The sequence below is a fragment of the Phocoena sinus genome, chromosome 20, assembly GCF_008692025.1.
Source record: "Phocoena sinus isolate mPhoSin1 chromosome 20, mPhoSin1.pri, whole genome shotgun sequence".
NCBI classification, from domain to species: Eukaryota; Metazoa; Chordata; class Mammalia; order Artiodactyla; family Phocoenidae; genus Phocoena; species Phocoena sinus.
The window spans coordinates 13001599-13013812 of NC_045782.1; the positions used below are offsets into that span (position 1 = coordinate 13001599).

At 43.9% G+C, this 12214-nt stretch overlaps 2 protein-coding genes across 2 annotated transcripts in view; one reads left to right on the forward strand and one right to left on the reverse strand.

Moving 5' to 3' along the window:
* RPA1 (replication protein A1) overlaps positions 1–2481 on the reverse strand; it is a 56053-nt gene extending 53572 nt beyond the window's left edge. Inside the window, 1 exon segment of the mRNA XM_032616790.1 lies at positions 2334–2481. Coding sequence (XP_032472681.1) covers positions 2334–2366 — 33 coding nt within the window. The 5' untranslated portion in view covers positions 2367–2481.
* Positions 2482–2612: 131 nt separating this feature from the next.
* Positions 2613–12214, forward strand: part of SMYD4 (SET and MYND domain containing 4) — a 43644-nt gene continuing 34042 nt past the window's right edge. Inside the window, exons 1-2 of the mRNA XM_032616863.1 lie at positions 2613–2898; positions 3760–3905. Coding sequence (XP_032472754.1) covers positions 3772–3905 — 134 coding nt within the window. The 5' untranslated portion in view covers positions 2613–2898; positions 3760–3771. The remainder of the gene's footprint in view (positions 2899–3759; positions 3906–12214) is intronic.

Genomic DNA, 12214 nt, shown 5'->3' on the forward strand with positions numbered 1-12214 from the left:
GGTTCCACGCAAAATCGCTTATCTTATGTTCGCTCTTGCCGAAAATGCACTATTTGTGTGTTAGTGCTTACCCTTTGGGGTCTATGCCTTTTGAACTAAAATGATATTACCTGCTTTAGCTGATAAACAAACTTGACAAAGGTACTCTACACTCCATCACCACAAACACACACACACACACAAGTTTTCCTTATCATTTATGAACAAAACCTAAGTAATACTTCACCTAACACTGGAAATATGTTTCCTAAATTTTGAATATAGCAAAAACTAACTCATCAATTTTTTTTTTTTTTTTTTTGCGGTACGCGGGCTTCTCACTGTTGTAGCCTCTCCTGTCGCGGAGCACAGGCTCCGGACGCGCAGGCTCAGCAGCCATGGCTCACAGGCCCAGCTGCTCCACGGCACGTGGGATCTTCCCAGACCGGGGCACGAACCCATGTCCCCTGCATCGGTAGGCGGACTCTCAACCACTGCGCCACCAGGGAAGCCCCATCAAATTATTTGAAAAATACCAGTCACTTTCCTTGAAAGTGAAGAACAATTCCTAATTTGTCTTAAAGATGCAAGGTAGCAGCTATAAAGTAAACAAGGACTACAATTTGCAACCACTTCTCGGGGTTATTTCTAATTTATTAAAATATTCACTCAACTCTGCCAACTGTTCTTCCCCATCCATCTCTGTCCCTTTCTTTTCCCTGCCTCACACGCAATTAGCAAACATTTATTGGGCACCTAAAACTTGCCAGCAGTCCTTCCGGTACTGGGGAGACTATGTTGAGCAAAAAACCAGACATAATTTCAGGCCTCAAAGAATTTACAATCCAGCGGAGGGAGACAGAAAGTAACTGATATGAATCAAATAAACAACATATAAATGTAAGATCACATCTGTGATTATTAATAATAGGTAACATATAATGACCATTTATTATGCATCAGGCATGGACTGAGCACTTTAAATTAATAGCTCATTTAATCGTCCCACTAACCTTAGGCAATAGGTACTAGATATGATTAACCTCATTTGACAGAAGAGGAAAGGCAGAGTTTAATATCGTGAACAAACAGGAATTAGGGGCTGAAAATAAAGGGATTTAGCCTAGCAAGGGGAGTCAAGGAAGGCTTCTCTGAGGAAGTAACTGAGCAGAGACTTGAGGGTTACATTAGTCAGCAAGGGGAGAATGAAGAACCACCCAGGCAGTAGGCACAGGTTAAAGAATGTTCAAAGCCCCTGTGGAAGGCAGGAGTATGAAATATACCCGGATTTAAATTAAAAAAGAAAGGCTGGAAAGGAGGAAAGAACTGGTGGGAATATGCTATGATGGGAATGGCAAGAGGAGAGTTATGCTGGGTAGAAGTGAGAAGGCCTGGCAGAAACAATGGTGCCAGTGTGGATGGAGAGAAGTAGATGCATTTAAGAGATATATGTGGAGGTAAAACACACCAGACTTGGGGAGGGACTGGACATCCAGGGTGACGGAATGTGTAGCAAGAATGATTCCACAATTTCTGGCTGTTATAACTTAATGAATAATGGTGCCATTCATCCAGACAGGGAACGGTAGAGGCCCAAATTTAGAAAGATAATGGATTTGCTTTGGGACATGTTGAATTTAAAGTGTTTTTGAGATATCAAGTACGCATCTGATAGAGGTTTGTCTTTCAGAGTAAAGGTGGCTCCGGACACAGAAATTTGTGAGCAATTGACATACAGATGGTAATTTGTCTCGTGAGAAGAGTCAACAAAAATTTACAGAGAGATCTCCAAATAAGACGGGGAAAGACAAGCCAAGCTGAGCCACAGAAACCGAAAGAAGAGGGTGTTACCAAAAGAAAGCGATGATCAGTAGTCAAACGCTGCTGAAAACTCGGGTAAATGTAACTCTCAAAAGTGTCTGTTGGATTTAACGACCTGGAGGCACTGCTGACTTTAGCTAGGGTTACTTCCATAGTGATCAGGGGAGTGACTGATTGGAGTCTGTTGAAGGATTAATGGGAGGCGAGAAAAAGAAAGAACTGAAAACTGACAACTCTAGGAAAGTTAGGCTGCGGATGGGGGAAGGGAAGGAGAAAGAGTGGCTGCGGGAGAGAGATGGGCGAAAATCAACAGTTTATTTTGTTTCATTTCCTTAAGCAGGAAAAACATGAGCGTGTTTAAAAGACGATGGGAAAAATGCTTTGAGGAGTGATGATTCTAGGGAGTCACCCGGCGGTTCCTCCCCGGCCCCCGCTGTCTCCTCCTCCCGTGTTCTCTCCCCCTTCTCCACCCCGCACAGCCCCAAGGCCCACAGCCACCCCGGCCCGCGCCCGGCTCGCAGGCGTCTCCTCACCGCAATGGCCCCCTCGCTCAGGTGGCCCACCATGGTTCCGCCGCAACAACTCCAGCGCTCCGACACCCCTGCAGCCCTGGCTCTACTCCAGGGAACCCGCGCGCTCCAAAGCGATTGGCCAGAGGACCTGCGTGCACCGCGACGACCTGCCGACGTGCGCAGGGCACGGGGGCGGGTTTAGGAGCCGAGCAGCCACCTCATTGGTCGAGGCACGGCGGGTGGCCCACGTGACTCACCGGAGCCCAGGTCCGGGGCCGAGTCGCTGGATTGCGGGGCCTGGGGGCGGGGCGCGGAACCGCGGAGCGCGCGAAGCGTGACGTGGACGCAGCGAAGGTCGCAGAGTGAAGGAGTTCCGGCAGCTTTCTGAGCTGACTCTCGGAAACGTACCCAACTCGGCCTTTGGTGGGCAGACACTGATTGGTAGCCCAGAGGAGTGGTAGAGCTGTTGCCCTAGTAACTCTGCTACTAGTTGTAGTCAAAGCATTGACTTGCTTCCTTCAGCACCCAGAGCTGAGCTCCTGCAGGTTCCAGACCCTGAGCTTGGCACAGTGGGGAATCTCTCAAGGTAAATAAGACCTGGTCCCTACCCTCAGAGGAGAGCACAGTCTGTCGAGGGAATTTCTGCTGTGAGGAGCACTAACTCAAGGTAGACATGGTTTGGGCCCCAGGAGAGACAAAGTGTGCTATCACAGGTGGAAAAATCAGGGAAGGCTTCCCAGAGGAGGTACCATTTGAACTGGGTCTTGAAGAATGTTGGGAAATTTGCCAGGTGGACTCCAAGTGAGGGTAGGGCCAATGAATAGTCTTTGTAAAACCTAGGGAGATGAGTAACCTGGCAAGCTGGGGATAGCTTTGAGTAGCTAGATAGTAGGGTACAGAGGAAGAAGTGAGACTTGAGCATTAGAAAGTAAGCCAAGAGTCAAATAATGAAGGGTTTGTACTGGGCTTCCCTAAATGCTAGGAGGAGCATTGATGAATTTAAGGTGGAGTACTGACATCTGTCTCAGTGTGGAAGATGGACTGAATTTGGAATGGGGAAGTGGGGGGGTCTGAGGACATGGAGACTAGTTATGACACTCCAGAAAGAATGCCAGACAGGAAATGGTGCGGGCTTGAACTAAAGGAGTGACTTGGGGATTGAAAAGAAAATACTGAACTGGGTAAGAGTTTCTGATTCATCATTGTATAAGCAGTACCTAGTATGATGCCTGGAAAACGTAAGCTTTCAATAAATATTTCTGAATGAAGGGATGTTGAGTGAATTGGGGTGAGAAACAATAGATGCTTCCTCAGCATGTAAACAAGTATAGGAAGAGACCACAAGAATTGATTTTGTTGCTTCATGCATGCTTGAATGAAATCTTGACTTTCTAGAATTGTGCATTTGTAGAAATCCGAATTCCTTATTTTCTTATTCATTTTTTAGATTTAAAGTAGCATGGATCTGCCCGTGGATGAGTGGAAATCATACGTACTTCAGAAGTGGTCTTTGCTCCCCAAGTCCATTCAGGTTACAATTTCTACAGCAGAGACTTTAAGCGATATCTTTCTTCACTCATCTTCGCTTCTTCAGTAAGTGAATGGAAGCTTTAACCAGGGAAATTTTGATGCGGAAAACGTTGTCTTTTGTGATTTGCTCTCAAATTACATCTTTTTTTAAAATATAAATTTATTTATTTATTTTCTTCGTTGGGTATTGCGTTGGGTCTTCGTTGCTGCACCCAGGCTTTCTTTAGTTGCGTCGAGTGGGGGTTACTCTTCCTTGCAGTGCGCGGGCTTCTCATTGCAGTGGCTTCTCCTGTTGTGGGGCACGGGCTCTAGGCGAGCAGGCTTCAGTAGTTGCAGCACACGGGCTCATTAGTTGTGGCACACGGGCCCTAGAGCGCAGGCTCAGTAGTTGTGGCACACAGGCTTAGTTGCTCCGTGGCACGTGGGATCTTCCGGACTAGGGCTCGAACCCGTGTCCCCTGTGTTGGCATGTGGATTCTTAAGTACTATGCCACCAGGGAAGCCCATGAAATTATATCTCTTTTTGATGGAAGAGTTACATTTAGATTTTTATATTTTGGGGCATTCAACAGTTCTTGCTGTTTCCACGGTTCTTTCTAACCTACTATTATACAACAGGTAGGGATGCTATTTAGCTTTTTCGGTGTCAATATTATGTTTCAGTAATCAGTGCCTTGCTGTCGTCACTAGGCTGTGCACCTTGCAGTATCCCAAAGGATATAGTGGACATTTACTAGCTGCACATAGAAATTCATACATGCTCATATTTAGAAAGAACCATAGAGGTCATACAGTCTAACCCCAGTAGTTTTCAAACACTCTTGACTATACTCTTCAATAAGAAATATATTTTACATCACAACCTAGTTCGTATACTAGTTTTTATATGGATATAAAAAACTGAAACAGGGGACTTCCCTGGTGGTCCAGTGGTTAAGACTCTGCTTCCACCGCGGGGTGCACGGCATCCATCCCTGGTTGGGGAACCAAGATCCTGCATGCTGCGGCGTGGCCAAAAAAATAAAAAATAAGTAAATAAAAAACTGAAGCAGGAGTTTCCCAAAGTTCGTTCAGTGAATTTTTATTGAACATCTATTTTGTGCCAGCCACTGTGCTAAGTGCTTAGTAAACAAAAAATACATCATTTAAAAAAAATAGACAAAGATCCTTACCTTTGAGGAGCTTAATTCTAGCAAGGAGGGACAGACAATAAACACAAATAAGTTAAAATATATAGTATGTTAAAGATGAGAAATACAGTAGAAAAAAAGGAAAAATTGAACAGGGTAGGGGAAATAGGCAGTGCCAGGAACGAGAGTACAGATTGTATTATTAAGTAGTATAATCAGATATGCCTCATTGAAAGAGTGAAAGTGGAGCAAAGTCTTGGAGATACAGGAGTTAACTAAGTAGATATCTGAGAGAAGAGCATTCCAGGCAGAGATCCTAAGGTGGGAGCGTGTCTGGCATGTTTAAGCAACAGCAAGTTGGATGAACAGCTAGTGGTGGATGAACAGAGTAAGCCAGAGGGAGAGTGGTAGGAAATACCATGAGAGAGGTAATGGGACATGCATGGGAGTTGGGGAAGAGCAGGTGGCACAAATCGAGTTGACCTTTTCTTAGTGCCTTATCCTTTTACCCTGAGTAGGAAGTTATTGTAGGGTGTAGTAGGCAGAATTCTAAAGATGCTCCCCCTGCCCCCACGCCAGCATTCTGGTCCCCTGGTTACTCAATCCTGGTCCCCTGGTTACTCAATCTAACATTAACCTAAGCACTGCTGGGAAGGGATTTGGCTGATGTAATGAAAGTCCCAAGCCCCCTGACTTTGAGGTATAATTACTGGGTGGGTGTAACCCAATCAGACCAGATCTTTAAAAGCAGAGAGTTCTTCCCAGCTGGTAGCAGAAAGGGAAATCGGAGAGATTCAAAGCATGAGGTTTGAATGCGATTTGGCTGACTTTGAAGATGGAGCTACATGACACATGACAAGGAATGCAGGAAGCTTCTAGAAACTGAGAGTGCTTCCTGGCTAACAGCCAGCAAGGAAATGGGGACCTCAGACCTATAATTGCAAGGAACTGGCTTCTGTCGGTTCTAAACTCAACATCCTGGATGAGTTTAGATATAGATTCTTTCCCAGATCCTCTCTATAAGAGGTCACCTTGATTTCAGCCTTGTGAGACCCTAAGCAGAGAGCCCAGGTAAGCCCACCTGGACTTCTGATCTACAGAACTGAGGATAATAAATGGGTATTGTTTTAACCTGCTGAATGTGTGGTAGTTGTTACACAACAATAGAAAACTAATTCACAAGGTTTTGAGATAAGAGTGGTACGATCTGATTATATTTTAAACAGATGTCAGCAAACAACAACCCACAGGGTAAATCCATCCCACTGCCTGTTTTTGTGTGGCCATCAGCTAAGAATGGTTTTTACAGATAAATATTTGTAGTCGATTTGATGATCGGGAACATTGGCTTTGAACTCCAGTTTAGCAAAATGGTATCCATTTTTTAAAAAATGTTTACATTCTTCTCATGAGTAGACCTGTGTTACAAAAAAATTGTACTCAATTATTATACCTTGAATTTTGTCAGTAAATGATTTTTACAAGCGTGTTTTTTCTTTTGTTATATAAGCACCTGTGTAATAGCCTCGATTTTACCTCTTGGCCCAAGCAGGCTAAATATTTACTCTCTGGTTTTCTAGAGAAAGTTTGCTGATCCTTGTGTTTTTTTGTTTTTTTGTGGTACATGGGCCTCTCACTGTTGTGGCCTCTCCCGTTGCGGAGCACAGGCTCCGGACGCGCAGGCTCAGTGGCCATGGCTCAGGGCCCAGCCGCTCCACGACACGTGGGATCTTCCCAGACCGGGGCACGAACCTGTGTCCCCTGCATCGGCAGGCAGACTCTCAACCACTGCGCCACCAGGGAAGCCCCCCGATCCGTGTTTTAAAGGATTGCTCTGACCACTGTGTTGAGTATAGCAGGAGTTAGAGTGGAAATAAAGAGAATTGTTGGAAGGCTGTTGCTTTAATCCAGGTGAGAGAGGAGGTGATGGTAATTTGGGCCAGGGTGGTTGTAGTGGGGATGATAAGTGGTTGGATTCTGATGGTGTACTTAATAGCATTTCCTGACAGATGGGATATGGTATGTTAGAGAATGAGAGAAGTAAAAAGTGACTCCTGGGATGTAGACCTACAGGGCCAAAGGTAGGTGGATAAAATTACCATCACCTGGGAAAGCTGCAGGTGGAGGTGTCTTGGGAAGGAAGTTTAGGGGTTCATATTTCAGTTGGAAATGTCTAGTAGACATTTAAGTGGAGATGTCTTAATGAGCATGGAGTTTATGAGGCTTGGGCTAGAGATACAAATTTGGGAATTACATGGCATTTTGAGCCATGAGACTGGAAAATTTCACCAAGGAAGAAAGTGTAGATGCTTACTGCACGTGATACACTTCTTGATATTTTCCCTTCTATTGATCTCATTTTTAAAGTACTAATCAGGACCCTCTAAACTGATTTCGTGACCTACTGAGTCATGACCTGCAGTTTGAAAAATAATGTTAAAACTCTATGGGATTTGTGGATTCCCTTTAAAAAATTTCCAAAAATGATGGAGAACTGCTGATGAAAACTCTGATTGATAGAATTTTCCCAAGATAAATTGATATAGCTTACTAACAGCAAAAAGGAGTATCAGTAAGAATCCAAATTTGAAGTTTTGGAGCACTGAAAGGAATATAAATCAAAGAAGAGGATTTGTCTGATTGTTTAATGTTGGAGTTCCTCAAGACTCCAGCCTAGGCTCTCTTTCCTAGTCACTCTCTATTCTCAACCAGTTCAGCCTCATTCACACCCATGACATCAATTACCTCCTATATGCCAATTACCCTTAAAATTATATCTCCAGCCCTCATTTCTTCTCTGAGACACAAATGTCTAAATCCAGATGACTACTTAAAGCCTCAAAGATACTTAAAATTCAACATATCCAAAACCAAACTCACAGTCTTGTCTTCGAAATTAGGTTACCTTCCAGTGGTGTCTGTCTTAATGAACTGCACTGCCTTATTTCAGTTCCTAAAACTAGAAACCTGTGAACCATTTAATATATATATATATATATGTATGTATATATATGTATATTATTTATTTATTTATTTATGGTCGCGTTGGGTCTTCATTGCGTGCAGGCTTTCTCTAGTTACAGCAAGTGGGGGCTACTCCTCATTGCGGTGCATGGGTTTCTTATTGAGGTGGCTCCTCTTGTTGCAGAACATGGGCTCTAGGTGCATGGGCTTCAGTAGTTGTGGCTCGCGGGCTCTAGAGCGCAGGCTCAGTAGTTGTGGTGCACAAACTTAGTTGCTCCGCAGCATGTGGGATCTTCCCGGACCAGGGCTTGAACTCATGTCCCCTGCACTGGCAGGCAGATTCTTAACCGCTGCGCCACCAGGGAAGTCCCCCATTTTATATTTTAAAATAACTCATGATCGTTCCCCCTTTTTACTTCAGATCGTCATGATCCCTTAGTGAATTACACCACCATCCATCCAGTTGCTACCCAGAAACCTAGGAGTCATGCCTGATTTTTCCTTCTTCCTTATACTCTGTATTAAATCCATTGCCAAATTTTGTCCATTGTAGGACTGTGAATGCTGAATTTCTTTCAGATTTAGCAGATAGGACTTCTGCTTCTGGATAGGATATAATAGGTCACAACAGGCAGTACTTTTGAAACTAAGAAATACTGATACGACAATAATCATTTTTAAAGACACCAGAGAGCAACAAGGACCAGATGGACTAAAATTTCAGAGAGGGAAGACTCCTTCCTAGGCGTTCGCTAGCCATGGTCTTTCCTGGGGGTGATTGAAGGCTGAGGATCAGGCTGGCCCCAAGCACAGGGACTGTCCTGGGGGAAACTGAAACCAGCAGACCTTTTGGCGGTCATTTGGGGCTGATATAATGGATTGGAAACTACAAGATGGCCAAACTCAAGGCCCAAATTTAAAGTCCGTTTGCCTCATGGGACATTTACTGAGTTCTCAGGAAGTGCAGGAGGCCTACCAAAAAGGCAGAATAAAATCTCCCGCAATCTTGCAACGCTGAGGAGCAAAATCCCACTGGTGGAAAGGGGCCTGCAACAAACACACATACAATCTTCCTATCAAGACATTTGCTGGATTTTGAACCTCTGGTATGATAAGTTAAAAATCCTAGCTCAAAACATCCTGAGACCAAAACTTTCAGGCATGAGAAGACAGAGACCTCCAGTCTCTCAACCAAAAGCTCAGGAGGTCCACACCCAAGAATAGGAAGAAACCAGAGGTGTACTGAGTTTTAATAAAACTGTAGACCAATGCTGATCAAATTCAGCTCTTGATAAAGGTAGGCCAGCCCCTCATCCTATCTGCCTAGCATGGGAAAGGGGGCACTTTCATGGTGGAAGATGTCGTCTTGCTTCATTATGTCTTCCATACATAATGTATCAGGAACACAAAATTACGAAACTGCGGAGGGACATTAAAATGACCCATAATGAAGAGAAAAAATGAACTTTAGAAATAGATTGACTGATGTTTACATACAGGAGTTTGTAGACCAGGTCTTTTAAATAACTGTGATTAACATGTTGAAGAAACTAGAGGAAAAGGTGGACAAGGTGGATGAAAAGATAGATTCTAACAGAGAATTGGAATCTATAAAAAATAATAAATTTCAGTACCTAAAGTAGTCAAAAATCATAGACACAGCCAGGGGCTGAGGGTCGGGGGGAATGGAAGGTTATTGTTTAATGAGTATGGAGTTTCAGTTTTACAAGATGAAAAGAGTTATGGAAATAGATGTTGATGATGGTTGTATAGCATTATGGATGTATATAATACCACTGAACTATATATTTTAAGATGGTTGAGATGGGGGCTTCCCTGGTGACGCAGTGGTTGAGAGTCCACCTGCCGATGCAGGGGACACGGGTTCGTGCCCCGGTCGGGGAAGATCCCACATGCCGCGGAGCGGCTGGGCCTGTGAGCCATGGCCGCTGAGCCTGCGCGTCTGGAGCCTGTGCTCCGCAAAGGGAGAGGCCACGATAGTGAGAGGCCCGCGTACAGCAAAAAAAAAAAAAGGTTGAGATGGTAAATTTTATGTTATATGTATTTTACCTCAATAAAAACAGTTTTTTAATGCTAGAAGGCAAAAAAAAAATTAAATGGACTTTCTGGAACTCAAACATACTGTAACTGAAACCAACTTAATTCTTAAGCTTGACAGAAAATTGGATGCAGTGGAACACTGGATTAGGAAGCTGGCTTACAGGTTAATGAAAAACAAAATGAAGCATAGGAAGAAAAGAAGAATGGAAAAAATGGCACAGCATATAAGAGATATATAGGACACAATCAGATAGTCTAACATACTTGTAATTGAGGTCTCAGGAAAGAAGAGAGTCGTTCAGAAGCAATATTCCAAAAAGATGACTGCAGATTTTCTAAAACTGATAAAAGACATCAACCCACAGATTCCAGAAGCTCAGCAAATCCTAAACAGTGTAAACATAAATAAAATCACACCTTGGGACATCAGACTCAAACTGCTAAAACTAAAGATAAAAAAAGAATACATCTGAAAAGTAACCAAAGAAAAATCATACATATACATATATTTATATATGTATAATCACATCAAGTTAGTCTCCCCCATTTTCCCATGTGGCAGGCAGAAAAATATACCCCAAAGATGTCCATGTCATAATCCCCAGATTTGTGAATATGTTAGGTAACATGATAAAGGGAAGTTAAGGTTGCAGATGGAATTAAGGTTGCTAAAAATCCAATTTAAAGGGCTTCTCTGATGGTGCAGTGGTTAAAAATCCGCCTGCCCATGCAGGAGACATGGGTTCGATCCCTAGTCCGGGAAGATCCCACATGCCACGGAGCAACTAAGCCTGTGTGCCACAACTACTGAGCCTGTGCTCTGGAGCCCGTGAGCCACAACTACTGAGCCCATGTGCTGCAACTACTGAAGCCCACGTGCCTAGAGCCTGTGCTCTGCAGCCAGAGAAACCACCGCAATGAGAAGACTGCGCACCGCAACAAAGAGTAGCCCCCACTTGCCACAACTAGAGAAAGCCTGCACACAGCAACGAAGACCCAACTCAGCCAAAATAAACAAATTAATTTTTTTTTCCCGCAAGAGGGAAGAGATATGGGAACATATGTATAACTGATTCACTTCGTTATAAAGCAGAAACTAACACACCATTGTAAAGCAATTATACTCCAATAAAGCTGTAAAAAAAAAAAAAGTAGAAAAAAGGAAGCAGAAAAGAAGAGTGAGAGGGAGATGTGACTGTGGAAGAATGGTCAGAGATGCACCATTGCTGGCTTTGAAGACAGAGAAAGGGAGCCACAAGCCAAGGAATGTAGGCAGCCTTTAGAAACTGGAAAAGGCAAGGAAACATATTCTCCCCAAGAGCTCCAGAAAACAATTCATCCCTACCAACACCTTGATTTTAGCCTGTTGAAACCTGTGCCAGACTTCTGCCCTTCAGAAGTGTAAGATAATAAATTTTTGTTTCTTTTAAGCCACTAAATTTTATTTTATTTTTTTGGCCGTGCCGCATGGCCTGTGGGATCTTAGTTCCCAACCAGGGATCGAACCCAGGCCCTTAAGCCACTAATTTTGTGGAAATTCGTTACAGCAGCAAAAAAATTAATATACTCCCTTTACTTCCCTAACCCAAATTACTATCGGTAGCCAGACCATTACAATTGCTTCTTGACTGGTTTCCTATATTCATCCTTGCCTCCCTCCAGACTGTTTCCTACATCACAGCATGAATCATTTTTCAAAACACAAATCAGAATATATTGCTCTCACTTAAAGCCAGTTTCTTTTGCTCTTGCAGTAAAGACAAAAATTCTCAACGCAGCCAGTAAGACATTGCAGTCTGGGCTTCCCTGGTGGTGCAGTGGTTGAGAGTCCGCCTGCCGATGCAGGGGGCACAGGTTCGTGCCCCGGTCCGGGAAGATCCCACATGCCCCAGAGCAGCTAGGCCCGTGAGCCATGGCCGCTGAGCCTGCGCGTCTGGAGCCTGTGCTCCGCAACGGGAGAGGCCACAGCAGTGAGAGGCCCGCGTACTGCAAAAAAAAAAAAAGACATTGCAGTCTGACCACTGCCTATCTCTCTGGCTTCCTCCCTCACCACACTCTCCTTTCAGACATATGGGCCTTCTTTTAGTTCTCGATGTGCACTATGCTGCTTCTTGTCACATGGTCTTTTCTTAGGGTATTTCGTTTGCCTGAAATGCGTTTCCTATGCACTCCACCATGCCCTTACTAATTTCTCATCCTTCAGGATCAGCCACATCT